Genomic DNA, 21,495 nt, shown 5'->3' with positions numbered 1-21,495 from the left:
GCAAGGAGAAAGAGCCTTACACCGGCAGGCTGTCTGCGAGGTGCAGGCGCGCGGGTGGAGGGCAGGCGGGTGTCCAACCACTTGGGAAAGTGGGCCGGGCCAGGTGGGCGGGGGACCCTGGAAGAGCGCATTCGAGCGTGTCCGCCGGTGGGTGGCCACCTCCTGGCGCAAGGACCTGCGCGGCTCCTCCTCTTCGACCCCCCCGCCTTCCTCCTCCTCCTGCTCCTCCTGGGCCCGGGAGGAGGCAGGGCTGGATCCCTGGGCAGCCGCCGCTCCTCCTCCTGGCACGCTGGCTGATGAGTCAGCTGACGCCGGCGCTCCAGCCTCGCCTGGGCTCTGCACTCTCTGCGCTCCCCCGAAGTGGCTGCAAGCCGCCCACTTCCAGGGTTCGGGGGACAGGCAAAGTGATGTGCACCTTCTAAAGCCTCGCAGAGCCTCAGCCGAAGCAGCTTCACCTCTTCAACTTTCTCCCCGCCCCCACGCCTTCTCTTGACCTGCCCTCTACCCTCCCCAAAGCCACTTAGGGTGCCTGCGCTCGGGTGAGGGGGTCACCGGCTGTCCGGGATGGCTTCCAATTTTAATGACATCGTGAAGCAAGGGTACGTGAGGATCCGGAGCAGACGCCTAGGGGTGAGTATGAATCCTCTTTTCCTCTGTTCGCTGGTTCAATTGTCTTCCTCCTTCGCCAGCATCGCGGGAGGGAGGAAGGAGATCGCGGGCGGCGCGCCGGAGAATTGCGCGGTGGCTCTCTCTGCCGGAATCCACACCTCCGGGGGCTGCCGCTGGAAGGCCAGGTCTAGGTATGTCATGGGTCTATCTTTATCACTCGGATGACTTGGCTTTCAGATGGTGGCCGCGTGTTTGGCTTCAGTAGCCACTGGAGCCCATCTACTCGAAATAAATATTTCTCGGTAGCCATGGGAGTTAGAGCTGAGAACCAGGGCGGGCGCGAAGCCTGCCGGATGCCCCCGGTGGCCCTCGTCCCGCTCGCAGCCAACTTAACTTTTCCAGGGGATGGATGGATCAGCTGGCTGAGAAAGAGGGCAGCCGCCGTCGGTGGGAACAAGGTCAGGGACCCCCTGTCCCCAGGGAGGTCCCTGCCGACTGAAAGGTCTCTTTGGACTCCGGGTCCTGGACGGTGACCCGCCTCTGCTGCAGGTATTGGGAGAGGCGGCGTGGGTAGCCCCTGGCCAGGCCACCTGGGGGCAGGTGCTCGAATCTGAATACCCCCCACCCCCGCCCCACCACCCCTCGGTCCTTAGTCCAGGTGGTGGATTTCTGCTGCCGGAACACACATTGGACCCCGCCGAGAGATGGTTTAGGAAGGAACAGAACGCCTGGCATGGGCCAGTGTTCCCTAAATATGTGCTGAAGGAAAGAGTGAATGAATCCGAGGGTTCCCGCAGGTTGCACAGGGGTGGCTTCCCTCAAACCTCCCCCGCCCCTTCCCCCTTTCCTCGTCGTGGATGGGACTTCAGACAGCACTCATTCTGCTTCTCTTTGGGCTTGAGGGACCCTGAAGGAATTCTTGAGGGAGGGGGAGGATCTTGGAATGATTTCTTTCTTTCTTTTTTCTTTTTTCAGCTTCAGACTACCTCATTCCTCTTTGCCTTGTGTCAAGTGCTGTTGCTGCCTTTGTTTACTGTGTGCGTTTGCCCAGAGGTGGGGGGAGGAAAGTTACTTTAGTCATGTCTGAGATGGTCTTGGACGTCAGCGGTGATGTGGAGCAGCGCGCCGGGGGGCGGGGGGCGGGGGGCGGGGCTAGCGCTGCCTTTCTCTACAGATATGTCCCTGGCACCTTTTTCTCATTTGGTCTTTGGACTTTCTCTGTGTGCCAGGTAATTTTACCGAAAATTGAACGGAAATTTTACCATGGTAAACAGCGAAGGAGGAAAACCTGGTGATGGGAAACATCTGTAATTATTAAAAACTGCTGCCTGGTTTGTTTTGGTGCCTCCCTGCCCCTCTTCCCTCTTTCTTCCTTTTTTTCTTTCTTACTCTTCCTCTGGCTTCTCTCCTTTTCTTTTCTTTCTTTCTTTTTCTGCTGGTTGTCATGTTCTAGCAACTATGTCCTCTGTTATTGTGACTATATAAATATATAATTAGGGAGAAATGTAACAGAATTAACCAATCCCTGTCAGCCCTGTCTAAGTTTCCTTGATTTCAGTTTTTGCTTTGCAAATGTTCTTATCACCAGGATCAACTATTGTTGGGGCACTTAACTGAAAGACTCCCATGCAAAGGATAAGAAATAATAGGAACTTTAGAGTTTTGATCATCTTTTGGGCAAGCCAGAGTGTTACAATAGTAAAGGCAGCATTGAAAAAACACCATTCTAATTTTAGATTTACTCCATCATGTCAGTTGAGGAAATTGTTAATAGGCATCCATTCTGTGTTGGGGAGCATTCCAGTAGGAAGAGGACATGCATTATTAATGTACAAAATGTGAATTATTCATAAGGATCGGAGTTTATGCCAAATTGTGACACATGGTGATGTATTTGAAAGACTAGTTACCATAACTTTGTAGCTTATGGTAATTGAGATTATTTTTCTATATAACTACAGCTGACACAATATAGTGCAATGTGTGTGCCAATGTTTATGGGCAGATCTTTGAAGCAGAAGGGAGGGAAATATAGTTTGCATTAATTTTATATTTCACAGTGTTTGGGGTGCCAGCGAGCAGTATACTTTCCCAGGACTTGTTCATTTTGTCTGTCTTAACACTCAGATTGATTTGAGAACATCTGCTGAATGATGGTTATTGCTCATGGAGAGAAAAGGTCAGAAATATAATCAAAGGAATCTGGTCTTCTTCATTGGCGTTGGTTTTATCATCAGTTAATTTTTTAAAAGCGTCCTCCTGATATAGTTTGTTTATATAAACAAGGAGGCTGCTCGCGTCGTTGTCAGAAAACAGTGCAAACTGGAGTTTTGAATGGAGACTGCAAGCAATGGGGAAGGCTGCCTCAGGGCCGGGGCGGGGGGCCTCTGTCCAGAGTGCCCGCGGGCGGCGTCCCTCCAGGCCGCAGGGAGCCGGACAGTGTGTGAAGCTCAGGGAGAGGCAGGGCACAGCGCCCGGCACCTGGCAAGTGCCCGTTGCACTAGGCGTTGAATTACCGAGCGAATGGGCGACTTCGCAATTCATAAGCCTCTTTAGGAGCTAATACTAGACATAATGGTTTTATGAATGGCATCCAGACAAGTGTCTGTGGCTTAGAACCATGTTTGGGAGGGTTTATAATTAAACAAGAAAACTGCTTTCGTGGCAAGCAGCTGTTGTGCCGCGAAGCGCTCCCTCGGATTTGGAAAAAGAGAGGAGTATGAATTCTGCTTCTATGACTCGTTAGCTCTATGACCCCTGACCTTTCTTGGCCTCAGTTTTCAAATCTGTACAGTAAACACTAGTTATGTCGGGAGCATTACATCAGGTAATACCTGTGTACCTGTGAAAATGCAATGAAAGCATACAGCATTGATTCTGATTGTATCATTTCTTTAGTGCAATCAGAGATGAGTTAGAATCAGTGGAAGGATGTAGGGATTATTGATTCCTTTATTTTTGTATTTTGAAGTGTTTAAAGGCATAAATGTTTTTGCAGCTGGAGACATTCTCACTGGATGAAGCTTTTACAAATTACATACATTCAAGTGATTTTGTTTTTTCATGAGACAGGAAACACCCCAAGGCCATCCCCATTCAGAAGGCGGGGGGTGAGTGTGCCTCCTTCGTTGAGCTCCTGCACAGTTTACATGATTAAGCAATCAAATATGGATTGAGTTTTTTCTTTAAACACAGAAAACCTTAATGGCATTCAACTCCTGTAACTCAAAAGTCTCAGTACCCTCATGTCTTCATTCTCCAGCTTACTCCGCACCGGTCCACGGAAGTTGAGGCTGTGCCCCGGTACAGGATGTGTTTAAGGATGTCCATGTTCCTGTTCGGGGGCCTGTGGGGAGAGAAGGGGGGAAGCTGCCTACAATTACTTGGCTAATCCATGAACAGCCCTAAACATTTATCCTGAAGATGAGTGGCGAATCAGACAATTTGCACACCATCATGCTGACTGGGTGTGTGCCTTAGATGGTGCCTGTTGACTGTCCTCATTGATTTCTTCCTTTGCGACAGAGAGAAGTCCCAATCAATAATTGCTATGGCTTTTCCACAATTTAAACCTCAGAGTTTAAACTCAGACTCGTTACCTGTACGCAGTCCCTCCCCTCGATTGCTCGCCTGTAAATGACATCTCTGTGCTTCCGTCTACCAAGGACCACCTCTCCTGTCTACTCTAGCCCACCTCTGCCTGGCAGTCCATCTAACTGAGGACTCACTCTGAAAGCTGCCAAACCCTTGATTGTTTCATCCAGACCAGCATCTACTGGAGTCTGCATCTCAGCCACTAGAGGTCCCAACATTTTAGTTGCCCTGGTAAAAATCAAGCCAGCAAGTCAGCAAGCCAGCCAGCAAGGAAGCCTCCCTGTCATTTCTCGTTTCTTCCCTCTGCTCTCACTCCCAAACCATCCATCAGGAGGGCTTGTGGGTTCCGGCTCTGACATGCACATGGAATCTGACTCTCTCCTACCTTCCCTGTTACCACCCTGGGCCCAGTGCCCGTCATGCCTCTCTGTCACGCGGCAGTAACCTCCCAGCCTGTTTCCCGGCTGCTCAGACCACCGTGTCTTCCCATGCAAGCCAGAGAGAAAGCTTTACAGTGGGCCCCGAGGTCCTGCGCTGACTCAGATCCTTTTCTGTCACTGTTCCTCGGGCTTGGAACCGTGCTCCCCCAGTGATCGCCTCCTGGCTCGCTCCCTCACCTCCTTCAGACTCTCCTCAAATGCCACCTTCTCGTTGAAGCCTCCCAGACACCCTACCTTCCTTCCCCCCTCCCCTTCGACCCCTCTCCTTTTTTCTCTCTAGACTTATCGCCCCCCATATATCTGTATGATTTACTTGTTGATTGCCCGTGTCCCCCAAATAGCCTATGCGGCTCCTTGAAGGCTGGGAATTCTCTGTCTTGTGTTTATATTAGAGCGGAACACCCGTGCCTGGAGCAGTGCCCAGCACATAATGAAGATGAAGGAATGCACGACACTATCACCACGGACTAGTTTAAAAGCATATTCTCTGACATGACACCATGTTAAAGCCCAATTTGGCAACCGGTTACGTGACTTTTGATGAGTTAGTGAACATACATGTAAGCCCCAGTCTTCACTCCAAATGGGGAGGCTCAGAATTCCCACCTCCTAGACAACCCTTGTAGAACAGGGCATAGGACAATGCTTGATACAGTGGGAGCCCCATTAATGTTTATTGCTGCTCTTACTCTTAACTGCCCCCGAGCTAGGAAAGGACAAGGACGTGTAGGTGGCAACTGTTTCCACTGCTCCTACTGCGTTAGCTCTCATGCTCCAAGAACTTGCTGTTTAGTTAGGAAAACAGACTTAATATACGTGAACTAATGAACAGACAAGCGCAAATATTGCTTGGCACGGATGCTAGAATATTTGCCGTAGTAGGATTTCTCCTGATCCTTATAGATCAATGGCAAAGATGTCAAGGCCCAGAAATGATCACCTCTGTTAGTTTTGCTCTGAGTGAGCTCATCTGACTAGGAGGTTACTCATGTTCTCTTGCTGGAGGGTCTTTCTGGGTGGCAGGGAATGGATTTGAAGAATTGGTTAGTTAATGGCCAGATGTTAGGAAGACGCATTTTCTTACCCTTTGTTTCTCTGTTTCACCTGTCAAAGAGGCTTTAATATTTCACGTAGGGTTTTTGGATTTAGAGATGATCAGGAATCTGCATTTTTTTGTGATACCATGACAAAGTTGTAGACATAACATAAAAATCATAGAAATAGGATAATTTTATCACATACTATCAGTACATAAGTATATGTACACACTTGTGCGCATACACATAGCCATTCAGTAAGGTATATCACCTGTGGTTTTTCTTAAGAGAAAGAGACTTTGGGGATAACTTGGCCAGTCATGAAATTTATGGCCCGATAGACCAAGTACAAAGGCCTAAGTCAAGACCACGCAGTATTTTGGTCCAATTTGAATCAGCTTTACGAGTTTTGTTGTCAGAAGTGCTTTCCAGCTGGTATTTTAGTCATCTTCATTCAGTGGTCCATGTGGATGGCATGATTAATTATGCATAAAGTCAGCCCTTAATCATCATCCCCAAAACTGATTTAAGCAAAGAATGGCCAGTTTAGGGACTTCATATGTTGGCATAAACCAAATTACTGAAGTGATGATTTTCCCCACAACTGCCAATGTATTTTTTTCATTGTGTTCATTAGATGACTAGAAATGTTTATCTTTAACCAGTTCGGTAATTTTTGTTGGGCAGTCATTATCTCTGGTATTTTAAGAATTTAGTTCTCATTTCGGATATATTTGCTTTCATTTTATCATTCATCAAATATTTATTGAGTGCCTACTAGTGTTAAGCTTGGGATAAACTGCCCTAAATAAGACAGGTACAGTCAACATCCTCAAAGAATTAACCATCTACTTTTGGACTTGTTAACTTGAGATGAATATATTTGCTACAGTTTAGGGTGAACTAGTTTTAGTCACAGGTCACATTGTCACCTGAAAGGTATCTGTAGGTCTCTCTCTGTTCTGTGTTCATGGAATGAGGAAAGGCAAATTTGATTTTCCTCTTACCCTAGGACATTGATTCCAGTTGGGTGGAAATAAATCTTTGGAGGTTCTAAGCCAGGAAGAGCTTCTGATGCCTCCCTCCTGCCAGCCCGTTTCTGAGAATTTCAAAATGCGGTTGTGAGTTTAGAAATGCCACAGACGGATGCGAATGTCAAAGTTAAAATAGCTTCTTTCTGCGGTGCCGATGGTTAAATTTCGGATGAGTATCTGGAAGCTGAATTTTGCGGAGCAGGTGGGGGACTGTTTGTTCTTTTACTAGTGTTCTCAGCCTCCGCTCATGCCCTGGATCCCAGAGAACATAAATGCGAGCTGTAAGTTTTATGTTCCTGAGTGGAGTCCCTTAAACGGGCTCCAGGGAGAGGACGCAGGTGACTTTCCTCAGGCGATACTTCATGTATTTTTTATCAGCTTCTTGCAGAGATGTGGACCTCTCTGCTCAGGCACTCCCGCCCCCTGCACACTCATCTTCCAAAGGCTAAGGACCACTGTCTCATTTTTTAAAAATTAGGTTAAAAATTTTTTTTAGATAATAGTAGGTTCACATGTAGTTCTAAGAAGTAATACAAAGAGATGTTTCCGGTCCTTTACCCAGTGTCCCACGGTGGGGACAGCCTTCCCATCTTCCTAGCACATTATCCCAGCCAGGAGGCTGGTATCGCTACAGGCAGACACAGAAGACCCCCCGCCAGCGCATACCTTCCTCGTACCCTCTGAGAGTTGCTCCTCCCACTCCTCTCCCACAGCCCTAAATCCCTGACAACCGCTACTCTGTTTTTCATCTCTACAATTCTGTCATTTCAAGAATATTGAATGAAAGAACCATACAGTATATAACAGTTGGGGCTTGGCTCTGGAATTGTCCCTGCTCTGGAATTGTCATGGTACCAACAGCCCATTCCTTTTTCATTGCTATGTAATATTCCACGGTATGGCTGGACCATGATTCGTTTAGCCATTCATCTGTTGGAAGACATTTGGAGTGGTTTCCAGTTTTGGGCTGCTGTGAGTAAAGCCGACACAAACCTTGCCTACAGGTTTCTGTGTGAGTATACACGTTCATAACTCGGTAGGAGGCCACCCTGCAAGAAAGTGGTGGGGGCTCAGGTCCGACCCCCGAGTCAGAAGAGCAGCATACTGCTTTCCCGCCACCAAGAGAACCACAGGGCTAGGAATGCTTTCAACCTCAGTAAGATGTGGTCAGGTTAAAGGAAAGTCCCTAAAATGGTGTTTGAGCAGTAGCTCTTAAGGCCGTCTTTTTGGTGACCTTTGCTCATTATTATAGTAAAAAACAACCGCTGGGTGGGGACCTAAAATGCTAAGGAGACATGTCGTCCTACTACACTTGTGCCAGCTGGGGCCAGTCCGCCCAAAGAGGGACTTGGACCTTGAACTGGGAACCAGGACTCACCCAGCGCCCTGTAACCGCAGCCTCTACAAAGGCTGTAGCCGCGTTTGCGGCCCACTCCCTCAGTGATCAAGCTGTGGTCTCTGCCCTCTGACGCTTTAGAAAACTTTTCTGCTCTAACCGTTGTCTCCTCCACGGTTTCTCTCTGTGGTTTCAACAAGAACCTACCCTTTGGTCAGCGACACCGCTAGGTAGATGCCCAGGAGAGCAGTTGGTGGTTGTACGGGTAGTTGCTTTTTTAGTTTTTTAAGAAACTGCCCAACTGTTTTCTACAGTGGAACCACAGTTTGTCACATTCATACCAGCTGTGTGTGAGTGATCTGGCTTCTCTGCATCCTTGCCAGAATTTGCTGTTGTCACCAGTTTTTGGTGTTGCCACTGTTTTTTTTTTTAGACAATCCTCTGTGTGTGCAGAATGTCTAAATTATCTCCTTGTGGTGTTATCTGCATTTCCCTCATGGGTGGTGATGTTGAGCATCTTTCACGGGCTTATAGGCCACCCGTATTTACATTTTGATCAAATGCCTATTCATGTTTTATGCCCATTTTCTATTGCATTGCTTGTTTTTTAACTGCTGAGTTTTGAGAGTTTTTAAAAAAACATATTCCTCATATTAATCTTTTTCAAACATACGGGTCCTAAGGAAAAATATCCTACATATGCAATACTATCCTTTTAGGGAACTTCCATCAGCTATCACTATAGGTGTTCATGTCAGTTCCCAGCCCCCAAACCCCCAACCGTACCTCAAATTTGCCTAAACCTTTATCTTATCTTCCCTTCATTCATATGTACAATGAATACTTTAGTGGTTAATAGAAAGAGAAATTAGCCTGTCTTATGAATGGACTCACTTAAATTAAATTAAAACACTGCTTTGGATTCACAGCTTTTACTTAAGTTTCACTGTTTAGGAAAGCAATTAAATTCTTAAAATTCATTTAATTATCTTAATGCCACACATTAACTCAATAAAAGAAATTTATTTAGAACACCTTTAAGAAATCATACCTTGTGAATCCCTTAGCAAAACTGACTCTTCATATGAACAATTCCTTCACGTTGCCAGGTTTTTATCTGCCAACATGCAGATATTTTAGCTCATTTGCAAAAGAACCACTTTTGAGCCTGAGTAGTAATCCACCAACAGTGGCCCCAGATCTAGATATTACAAAACTAGTTTGGTTTTTAATGTCTTAATTCAGATGCCAACCGTGGTGTGGAGTGCGGTGTGAGAGTGAGCTTCCCTGGAGGGCTTGCCGATGGAGAGGTCTTCATCCTTTGACTCTGATTTCTCTCTGATTTTCCCTGGCTGGCCGTTTCTTTCTTGTATCCAGATTTGAGCTCTTTACTTTGTGCTCCAAAATGACCTGTCCTGACCACCACATCTAAGGTCTTCCCCTTACATCCTTCTGGAACACCATTCTAATATTAGAGTATACAGAGGACCTTTTAAATTAATTTTCTTATTTTTGTGCCAGATATATTTCTTTGTCATTGTCTCCTCCTCCCCCTTCTTCTTCTTCCTCCTCCCCCTCTTCTTCTTCCTCTTCTCCTTCTTCTTCTTCCTCTTCCCCTTCTCCTTCTCCTTCTCCTTCTTCTCCTTCTCCTTCTCCTCCTTCTCCTTCTCCTTCTCCTTCTCCTTCTCCTTCTCCTTCTCCTTCTCCTTCTCCTTCTCCTTCTCCTTCTCCTTCTCCTTCTCCTTCTCCTTCTCCTTCTCCTTCTCCTTCTCCTTCTCCTTCTCCTTCTCCTTCTTCTTCTTCTTCTTCTTCTTCTTCTTCTTCTTCTTCTCTCTCTCGTTATGTATTCTCCCACTAGGATGTGAGTTCAATGAGACCGCAGACCTTGGCTGGCTTGTTCATTGCTATATCCTGGCTTTTAGCTCATAGTAAATGCTCAGTCAGTAAATTTGCTGATTGAATGACTTGAACAGTTTTACTTCAGGTCAGAATAATAAAAGGGGATATTCCAATGTAAGAAAACAAATAGAAAATTGTGCTTACGTCCAGCTGATTTTGTTGTAATTCTATTCCCAAGTGGTAGAATGTTCTAGAATTTCTTATGGATTTGTAGTCTGCAACTTTAGTATCAGGAACTATAGCAATTAATGCTAGAGGTTTGGATTGACCTCCTTAAAACTGAATTTTATTTGATGCCTTTGGGAATAGGTAATGTGTACACTTGGTACAAAATTTGGAGGTTCAAGGTTTATGCATTGAACGATAAGAGTTTGGTTCATCCTTGTCCACAGGAACCACCTCATTTCATTCCCCAGAAATAACCACTGTGAATAATGTCTTCTAGAGTAGTCTATGTACCAAAAGTTTTGTCTGTGAGTGAGTGCCTGTGTGTATGTATGTGCATAATGTGAAATTACATACTCCTCTGTCCCAGGGTTTTCTTATTTAGCAACCTACCGCGCTTTTCAGCGATAGGATATGATTCAGTGTATGGATAGACCTGATATCATATAATTATTTGCTTATTTACTCATTCTCTCTTCTTTCCTTCCTTTTTTTATTATTGAATCTGTGCATGAAGTATTTTTATGCCCGTTTTACAGATCCTGAAACTGAGTTAGTAAGTTTTTTGTTGAAGTTACACAGCTGATACGCAGTGGAACCTGGTTTTGCATTCAAGCGGCACCTCTTTTGTGGAATGTCTGGGTCATTCCTTTCTGCTCCCCAGTGCTGACCACTGGTCGTCTCACCCAGCTGCGCAGCCCCTTGGTGAATAAACCCCCGGAAGTGGGACCGTGGCCCACAGTGCACTCGTGTGCAGAGGGTGCTCCCCGCCAGCCCCCCGAGAACGCCCGCTTCCTCTCCTTGCACACGTGAGCTTTGAGAGCTTTTTGAAGGTCTTATTAACCTGATGAGAAATGGACCTTTTAGAGTCTTTTCGTTTTGCAGTCTTTTTTTTTTTTTTTTGAGAATATTTACTCAACTGAGAAAGTAGTTATTAAGTAAGGATTCAGAAACTCCTAAAAGGTTATTTACTTTCTTAAGAAAAACACTTGCGGGAAATGCTATATAGAAATCTTTGACCTAGAAGATATGATAAATCCTATGTTACCTGTGACTGTTATTTTTATCCTAAAAATAAAATTATAATATTGAAAATTTGATTGACATATATTAGGTTTAAAAAAGAGATACATGTGTTGGCTCAGATAAATACATACTGACTAATGTAGCCCAATCAATATTTTTATTAGCTTGTCCAGCCTCGTAAGATGCTTCAGGCACCAGCTGGGTGGGGATAATATTAATCTTTTAACTGCTGGCTAGATGCAGTTCCTGACTATTCCACTTAGGTTGTTCCTAGCTATTATGAACCGCTCGGCCTTGCTCAGTTTGGAGTCTTGAGTGTCTCTCTTTCTTTCTCTCTAAGCTCCAGCCACTGTATCTCCTTTCTGGTCCTCACAGGACAAACGCTTTTTCATTCATACCCTTTGCGCTCGGTCCTTCCCTTCACCTGTCACGCTCTTCCGTGGCTGGCTCTCAGCTCAGTTACCAGCTCAAAGTCACCACTCCAGATTCTGACCGCCCCGGCACAGGTGGCCTCTCTCAGGTGTTCTCTGTCTCATCATCCTTTTTGTTTCATTCAAACTCATTCCTCTGTAATGGTTTTTAAAGTTATTTCATTCTTTATTTTTTTCCTACTTGCCTCTGATCATTGAGAAAAAACCTTTTTTCTGTTTCTGGTGTTGGCGTTGTTGTTGTTCACAGCTGAATCCTCCTCAGTGGCTAGAAGGGTGCCTGGGCACATAGTAGGTGCTCAATAAACATTTAGGCAATTGAATGAAACCTCGAGATAACATTTTGCATATTAAATTATGAATCTGGCACTAACCCTAGCATATATGTACGTGTATACATATTTAGAAATCCCAAGAAATGCCAGGAGTTTGGTGGAATTCCTTTGCGTGGCTTTTGTTGCAGCCCTCTCTGTTATCCCCACTGCAGTCCTTGGACCGGGCCAAACATGTGGGCAAGAGAAACCTGGCTGGAATGAGAAGGGCCTGATTGTTACCCGGTCCTGCTGCTGGCCATCTGCTGTGACCAGAGCATGTCCCTGAACTTCTCACACCTCAGCTTCCACGGTGGCAGAGTGCAGGCGGAAATGTCTGACCTCCCTCTCTCACCACCTGGCTGCCTCCGAGCCCGACGTGTGATGGTGGACGTGCGAGGCTTGCCAAGCACACACAATAGTCTCTTTAGTCCCAGGTTGGCCTCCTCCGTGCCCCACCGTTGGCCTCCGGAGTGAGAAATGGCAGAGAGAACTTCGGATTCCTCGCTGATGCTGTGGCTTGTGTCAGACCCTAAACAAGAGCAGATGGCTTTTTAGATTTGTTACTTTGGACTTCAAAAGGCAAAATTGAATTTCTGGGGCAAAAAGAAGGAACCAAACAACAAAAAAAGGCCCACTCTACTTACAACAAAACATGGCTACACACATAGACAAACACACACACCTGTACACACAGATACCCCGGGTCTTTTTAACAAGCTCTTTACACTACACACTCATGGTGAAGAAATTTTAAACATGCAAAAAAAGAGAAAGATGCAGAGGAAATTTCCCTCCTACCTCAGACTTGCCTTACTTCCCAGGCATAGCCATTCAAGCAGATTCTTGTATATTTGTGTAGAGATGTTTATGCATAAATATACATAAAAGGGCGAGAGAGAGAGAGAGAGAGAGAGAGAGAGAGAGAGAGAGAGAGACACACCTTTTGGGATGTTCCCCTGCCTATGTTTCTTGGCTCAGTCCCCGACTTCCAGACCTACTCTGTTTGTGGCAAATTGATCATCTAAAAAACTCAAACCTAATTCTGTCTCCCTCTGCTTTAAAACTCTCTAATGCCTTCCCCGTGCACGTGGATATTCTGCAATGTCTTCAAGATACTCTGATCTAGACCCTACCACATCTCATCCTGTCCAAATCATTGTTTGAACCAGTGAACCCCCAAACCAGTGCCCCAGTCACCATCCCCGCTAATCAGGGCTCCAGCCAAGCACTCCCTTTGGTTCCTCTTTCGACCCCGCTCTTCCCTTTGTCATTGCTTCTCCCCATGCCTTTTCATGGATGAGAAAAATCGTCATCTTCCTTCTCATCCAGCAAATCCCAGCTGGGTCGTCGCTGTCTTGGAGATGCTTTCCTGACCCCATCCCCCTCTAAAGGTGGAAGGAGCCACTTGCCACATGCAGACTGTTGAATTTAAATTAATTAAATTGGAATAAAATACAAAAAATTCAATTCCTAGTCACACTGGCCATATTTCCAGTGCTCAAGAGCCCCAGTTCATCGGTAGCTGCCATTCTGGGCAACATCAAGGTAGACTCTTTCCAGCACTGGAGAGAATTCTGTTAAACAGTACTGCCCTGTATTTCTTTATGACACTCACAGCTGTTTTAAATCATATGTTTTGAGAATAAAGTTTTGATGATTTTACCCTCACTAGGCTGTGAGCTCCACAAGGGCTCTGGTTTTTCTTATCATGCTTCTTGCCCTTCCCATATAGTGGGAGTTCAATAACTCTTTGTTGAATGAAGGGAGGAAGGAAGGAAGGAAGGAAGAAAGGAAGGAAGAAAGGAAGGAAGGAAGGAAGGAAGGAAGGAAGGAAGGAAGGAAGGAAGGAAGGAAGGAAGGAAGCAATGAGTTCCTCCCAGCTCTCAGCTTTATTGTTGTGCCTCACTGATCCGTAGACCTTCTGGGAAAGGAGGGGCCGGACAGTCCATGTTCTTACCCAAGTCCCCATCAACATTCCACTTGCATACCTGAGCAGGACCCTAATTTTGTTCCCATCACCGTCTGGGATTATTTAACCTTTCCCGTGGGCTTGACCTTTCAGCCTCCATTGCTGAACTGTGGAAAGGTTGACGGGGGTTGCAGGACTAGACCTGCGTAGTGAGCACTGGGGCCTCCCAGGGCTCCAGCCCGCTGTCCCAGGCCTGTAGCACCCCTCCCGCCCCCCAGCTGGAGAGCCGGAGGTGGGGTGGACTGACATCTTGCAGCCGAACCCTCTGCTGCTGCCGAAGGAAGCTAACTGGCTGAAAGCCAAGCCCCTCCTGGGGCACAGCTGGCCCACAGTGACCGCCCCAGTTTGGGACAACTCTGTAGGCATCCAGGGTTCTGCATGGGGGTGGCGGGCCTTCAGAGGGCATTGTTGACAGTATATCACAGCTGACCTGCCCCTGGGACTGTACCCTAAGGTGTTGCGACCCAGATCACTCCACTAAACCCACTGAACGCAAGTCTCCTTCTCAGAATCCACTGTCTGGTAAACTCAATTCACAACAACCTGATTTGTGATTGAAAATCTGCAGCCTTTGCCTTTTGCAGAAAGAGGTTTTTTTGGCTTGATTTGTCAGCCCATGGTTTCCCCTGTATTTTATCCAGTGTTCTCAAAACTAAAAGGGCTCTTTAGTTTAATTTTCATAAAATGAAAGTTTGGTGGCTTCTTTCATTCACTATTTGTCAAAATGCTACAGACTCTTCAATAGCTCCATCTCATGAAATAATTAAGGAAATACCTTCACCGGTTCATTATTGAATTTGTACTTGGTAAATTATTAGTTTCAACCATGTTTTTCTCCAAGTAAACAGTTGGCAAGATTTGCATGCGTGTTACTTTAGCTGTTTTTGCTTGAAAGGTCTGATGACAGTTCTTCCTCCCAAGAACCTGTTCAGACCAACCACGGAAGGGTTGTCGGGTAGCTTGTTATAGTCAGAGGGTGAAGCAAGATGCCGTGGATTTGATTCCACTTCAATCCTGAACGGGGCATTGGGCCATCAAATCGCCCGCTCAGTGGGAGGAGATCATTTGTTTTTTTTTTTTCCCCAGAACTGTTGATTATAGAGGGCGACTGCAAATTTCTGGGGAATATTTGTAAAATAAATGGAGTTACGTGACCGGCGGATGTTTTGAGAATGATTAAAGATTTAGAAACAAGTACATTTCCCCGGGCTGCTGGGCTACGTTTTAATGAGAGTGACAGTTTTATATATGGGGCTGAAAAAGCTCTTTATCGAACAGAAATAAATTTCTAAAATTCAGTCCATTGGAGAAAGATGGACACAGGGTAGAGTAGATGAAGTGTGTGCGAAGGAGAGTGGACATTTTCCTGGTGTTTAACTTTAAAGCTTATTTTTCAGAAATAGGTGAAGTTGAATATGTCAAAGATGAAAAAATCCTTTTGTTAGACTAATTATTCTAATATTAATTCATATAATGGATCAGCTTCACAGGTTAAGGTCATTCATTCCAGGGAATTTGTAATTGTGATTTGAGATGGGCATTAGGCATATGGAATTAGAAATTAGCCATTTTTCATTTTATCTTTTAAAGATGCCAGTTGAGCAAGGAATTGGCATATAAATTGGAGAAATGACTAATAAGAAGAATATAAAGGTTATTAAAAATATGTTTTACTATCCTTTGACCTAGAGAGGCATGTAAGATTATATTAAAAGTAAAGGATAACATATAAAAAGAATAATATCCATTCTAGTTCTGAAAGCAGAAAAAAGAAAGTAGTGCCAGAATCAATCAATACAGTGAACAGAGAATTGATACTAATTTGTCTGGTCCCTATATTTTACTGATGGGGAAAATGAGACCAAGAGAGATGTCATGACTCCTCCACAGCTGTAGCCCCCTAGACATTATGTTTTTAAGCTGTGATGTCTCCAGCCTGGTGACTAAGAGCACAAGTATAAGCCACTGTGAGAGGTGGCAGACAGACCTTTCTATGCTGTTGACTCACTGTGATTTTCGACAGGTCACTTAGCTTCTCCTAATTTGTTTTCTCAGAGAAGCGGGTGTCAATAATTACAGTTCTGGTCTCAGAGGGGTTGTGTGAAAATTAAAAAAAATAATTGGCTGTGCATTTCATAGCCTCTAGGTGACTTCTGCATTTGGAGCCCTGGGCTATTTGTTCGCAGGGATTAAGCCAAGAAACCACCAGGAACAAAGGGCCCTGTGAGGAAACACCACAAACCAAAGTGCTCGGGAACTGCCTTGTAGATGGCCCAGGCTACAGATGTTATCGGTTTAAAGAGGCAGGCATTTGAAGAACATACCCGTATTTCATCCTTTGACTGTTTCCAAACTTGTAATTGCATTGTTGGTAAAGGGCAGCTTTTAAAGGGGGAAGTGGACGTTGAAAGGTGGTAAAACCTGTTGTAAGATGAAAAGTCACCGCCTAATGAATGGAACGTCTTCAGATTTGTTCTCGCCTTCATCTCCTCACTGCTATCTTCTCCAGAATGGTCCTGATGTATTGCAAAGTGTGAAAAAAGCAAGCAATATAAACAAAGAGGGGTTTTGGCATAATGTGTGCACCCACATATTTCTGAATGGGTACAGAAAAATGCAAAAACGGAAGGCTGCTGGTAGTAACTATTGTGAAGTAACTGTTTCTTAAGAAGTGGGATTGATCCAGGTTGGGCTGGGTGCAGAGTCTTTTGCTTTTTTGGAGGCTTTTGTACTTATCTGTCTGTCTGTCTGTCTGTCTATCTATCTATCTACCTATCTATCTTTCTGTCTGCCTATTTATTTGTTTTATAATGAACATTCATGCATTTTGTGAAACAAAAACAAAAAATGTGACCCTGATTGGCTAGAGACAGAAAACAGCACTTGGGATATAAAAATTGAAAATCCATTCTCTGTATGATAAGGGTTCCACTCATACATGTGTCATCCTGAAAAACATGGCCCAGTCTTGTCACCAATCGTTCCTCCTGTGTATCTGTTGGGACTTAGGAGAGCAACAGGCCACATGCATCCATATGTAAACCACTCATCCATTTGTCACTTTACCTTTGTAGGAGAGGTAGTGGCGCACATGACTTTGTACACTTTAGCAAAATGATGATGGCTTTTTCAAAAACATTGTAAGACATCCTCACAATTAAAATGAAGTACATTGTCCTTTAGTGACCATTATTGATGTCATTTTAATTAACAACATCAAGAGTTCAGGGTGTCCGCGACATGCCTCTGTGTCGTAAATTAGAGGATGGAATGGTCTTTCTACAAATCATATTAAGTTTATCAAGGAAGCAGCAGCAACTCCAGTTTGTCATGAGAGGAAGCTGGGTGGTGGATTTATCTGCTCAAATAGTTAAATGTGGAAGTTTCAGTAATGAGAGACTATGGTTAGTTTGAGCAAATGGCAGAGGGAGGTTGGGTCAGATTTTCAGAGCAAATCAAGCTGGTTTTTTGTGTCCCTTTGCAAGTGCTGGTGTTTGCTCTGATGGAGCAGAAGTCACATTAAACATTTAAGGGTTATGTTCCTAATGAACTGTATAAATTGTACAATCAGCCTGTTTTGTTTAGGACAATTATATAAAGTGGGGAGAGAGAGGTCATGCCTCTTTAAGCTGGTTTTAGAAAGGTTTGTCTGCAAAAGCTAGTATTTTGACAGATTTCAGCTCTTCAGCCAATGAAGGATTTGTCTGTGGAAGAGTAAAGCCATCTGTTGACTGTGTCGGTGTGGTTGGTTGTAATGTGGGGGTGGAAATATGGAAGGATTGACAGCAATTGTTCTGGGCTCCATGAGTCAGTATACTGAGTCTGGGCGAATTGTAGTAGGGTATTTAATAGCTGGTATAATAAGGCAAAGCACTATATACACACAGGGGAATTAGTTACTACTAGCGACCCCTTAGTATGGATGAAGAAAGTGAGAAGTGGAGCAGTGACATGCCTCGTCCAAGGCCACGTGTACAAGTGAGATGCACCTGGGATTGAACTTGGGCACGTTCAGTTCATTCTTCACTTATCTCTTGAGACAACATTTAATCATTGGTTACTCCTTTTGCAGGGGGAGTAAGGATACTTACAGGCCATCTTAATTTTCTAAGTCATATGTTGTTAGCGTCATTTAAAGTTTCAGGAGCCTCAACAATTTAGGCTAAGCAGTCAGAAGATGTCCAGAATCACAGAAATGGTACAGGACAGAGGAGGATTTGAACTCCTGTTGGGACCAGCATCCCTGCTAGTTTTTGTACTTACAGCGACACTGATGCAGACAGACCCGAAGTCTCTCCCGTGCCCGGACGAGAAAGCGTGTGGGATTGGGCAGCACGCACACAGACTGCTTCCAGGGCGGCCAGCTTCTGCTGCAGTTACCATAGTCCTGTTGCACCAATACCAGTGGAAGGACGGCCAGGCGGGAGTGACCACTTACACTGGCCAATTTAAAAGAATCAACTACATTAGTAAAATTAAGGCACTGAGAGATTAAGTAACTCCCCAAGGTCACACAAGCAAGGCACCCTCATCTGTCTCTGTGGTTAGCCACATCACTTGACCAAGTGGCCGTAGAGAGTAAAAGTTAAATCTGGGTTTGAATTCAGTCTCACCCCCTTACGATGTGGCACCATTGCCCTTGTTTTGTAGATGAAAGAGCTGGGGCTTAGAGAAGATGGGGAATATACCCAAGGCGGTCCAGCAACAAACATGAGGAGCTACGGGTTCAGATCTCGCCTTTCTCTGCTCGCTCCCCGTTACAACAATGCAACGGCCAAACCTTGGCCAAACCTTGACATAATAATGTTGGTAACAGGACTCACTGAACACCTTGAATTACAATGGTAGTATTGCCTCTTCGGACATTTTCCTAAGCTGCTTTATCTGGTCCTCTGAAAAATACCTTGAATTCCTACTGTAGGATTGCCTTTCAGGAAATAGACTCATAGGATAAAGCTAGGCTCCGTAAATAGAATCTTTAGAATGGCTTTAATAACGGAGATTATCTCATGCAGTGTGGTAGACTAAATCTGAACACTGGACACAGGGAATAGCTAAGACCACATTGATGTCAATAATGTTTATTTTAATATATCTCTTCCCATTTTTCCCCTACCTATCTAAAATTTCACATGTTTTCTATTACATTACTATGTCATATCTTTTGTTTTACAATGTGTTTTGATATAGTGTCAACATTTTCTCAAATGGCTACAGAATCATTAAAACTATAATTTTCTTGAAGTCTGTGATACTCCACTGAGTAGGCACATAATTTACTTGACACTTGTTTACAATTAGTAAATTGTTTCTAATTACAAATAACACTCAGGCTTCTAACTTTGACAGTGTTTTGGATTGATCCCTTACAATGGATGTGATTATTATGCTAGAGAGTTTGAATATTTTTATGACCCTTGATATACATCTTGAATTAACTTCCCTGAGGGCCACGGCAATTTACAGCAGGGTCTGATGGGACGGAGACCAGCGTTCGAGATGAGACACTGGCCAGGTGCCACAGAGGAAGCTGAGTTCTATTTGTTTTTCTGCCCAGAGTTTGGCTTCAGAGCCCAAATGAAGTAATAAAACAAAGTTAGACCTATAGTCTTCAGTGTATTTCAGCCCTTCGCACGAAGATATATACGATATTTTGTGACTTCCATGATTTAGACCCTCTGTAAATTCTTGAAATAATTTAGGAATTTCATTACAACCAGAGGAAAATTAAATATGCTCTTTGCAGTGGTGAGCTGGGCTGTCTTCAGTACATTAATCAGTGCTGCCAGATGACTTCAATGAGCATGTGGTTTCATTTGTCCTGAAACCGAAAAGAGGACACGCAGTGTCTGTTTCTGAATTTTGAGCAAATTTTCGTTCCTCGGGTAATGCTGTGAATGTAGTTGACTTGCTATATGTTTCCTAAGGGTGGAGAACATTGAGTCTGGTTTTGTGGCTTATGCCCTTTATTAATTATACTCTGTTGATAAAGCCAGCTCTACCTACCGCGAAGCTGGGAAAGTTAATAAAGAGAGCATGTGCTCTTTCAAGTAAGTTCTGTCCTCTGGCTATGAGTGGTATATGCATAGCACTGTCAAACCACAGGAGCAGTTGGGACCTGTTTAATAATCGTTATACCTGCAACCTAATTATTCTTGTAGTTTCAACTATTTCATGAACTTGCGTTTGTTTGGTTTATGCATTCCGTGCACTCACTTGCTCACCTCTTCATTGAGCACCTGGTTCGTAACAGATAACTGAGGAACCAAAATAAGCCAGAAAACATATAAATGACAAATGTAGTAACTTAGTCATTTGATGTTACTGTAATGATTTTATGCTATCTGATTTAAAACATTTTATAGGTATTCATATGGCTCAAAATTCAATGAACAACAGTTAAATAAGGTACACAGCAAAAATTCTCTCATTCCTCCATAGTCATTTAATGTTATTCAAATAGACAATCAGTGTTACAGTTATTTATATATTTCTCAGTTCTGTTTCGGGCATGTACCAACATTACGCATGTGTGTGTACAGATATGTTTACATATATGTTATATGCATGTCCCATTTTTCCTCACATATACTTTTTTTGCATTAAAAATTTTTTCCATTTACAGTTGCCTTTCAATATTACTTTGTCTTCATTTCAGGTGTAGAGCATAGGGGTGAGGCAGTCGTGTACTTTACAAAGTGTTTCCCCCCGATTTCCATTGCCCCCCCGGTACCGTACACAGTCATGGCACTTCCGCACATGTCTATGCAATGACCCGAAGGAAGGGTGTGGAGCCACTTGGACACGTGAAAAAGTGTATTCCAGGCAGAATGAAAGGGGCATAAAAGGGCAAAAGGTCCCAGGCTGTGTGCATCGGGAGCGTGCCAGGGCCAGGGTTGTGTGTGCTGGGAGTGTGCAAGGACCAGCGGGGAGGCGGGGGACCTGACGCGGAGTGAGCGGTGGGAGAGAGGAGAAGCATTCGGTGGGGCCACTGTTTGTCACTGACCCCCTGTGTATGCACGTAGGGCTTTGCCTGACAGCTCTGGCTATTAATTATGCTACTATTATTAGTCTGAACTCAGCATACTGATTCATAGAGCCCAGAATACTTGCTGTCAATCCTTCCATATTTCGAACTCCGTGTTACAACCAACCACATTGACATGGTCAACAGATGGCTTTACTCTTCCACCGACAAATCCTTCTTTGGCTGAAGAGCTGAAATCTGTCAAAATACTAGCTTTTGCAGACAGACTTTTGTAAAACCAGCTTAAAGAGGCATGACCTCTCTCTCCCCACTTTATATAATTGTCCTAAACAAAATAGGTTCATTGTACAATTTATACAGTTCACTAGGACCATGACCCTTGAACATTTAATGTGATTTTGCTCCATCAGGGCAAACACTTGCAGAGTGACCCAGAAAAGTGGCAGTGAACACGTTACCAAGGTCAGTTGTAACCCCAAATCAACTTGTTTTGCTCTGAAAGCTTATCCCAACTCTCTCCTTCCATTTGGTCAGCCTGACCACTGCTTCTTAGAACAGTGCCGACCACGTTGTGTCAGTAGTTAGTAGTGTTCATTGATATCACTGCCATTAGTGATATCAGGGAGGACTCGTTCTATACACATATTCAATACCTA

At 44.4% G+C, this 21,495-nt stretch overlaps 1 protein-coding gene across 1 annotated transcript in view; it reads left to right on the top strand.

The window, feature by feature from the left end:
- The first annotated feature begins 309 nt into the window (after positions 1-309).
- DOK5 (docking protein 5) overlaps positions 310-21,495 on the top strand; it is a 116,491-nt gene continuing 95,305 nt past the window's right edge. Inside the window, exon 1 of the mRNA XM_054573585.1 lies at positions 310-630. Within this exon, the coding sequence (XP_054429560.1) occupies positions 565-630 (66 nt within the window). The 5' untranslated portion in view covers positions 310-564. The remainder of the gene's footprint in view (positions 631-21,495) is intronic.

The sequence above is a fragment of the Pteronotus mesoamericanus genome, unplaced genomic scaffold, assembly GCF_021234165.1.
Source record: "Pteronotus mesoamericanus isolate MK-2021 breed Mesoamerican mustached bat unplaced genomic scaffold, CSHL_Meso_final contig_25, whole genome shotgun sequence".
Taxonomy (NCBI): domain Eukaryota; kingdom Metazoa; phylum Chordata; class Mammalia; order Chiroptera; family Mormoopidae; genus Pteronotus; species Pteronotus mesoamericanus.
Note: the sequence above shows the minus strand (reverse complement) of the source record. Positions and strands in the feature narration are given on the sequence as shown.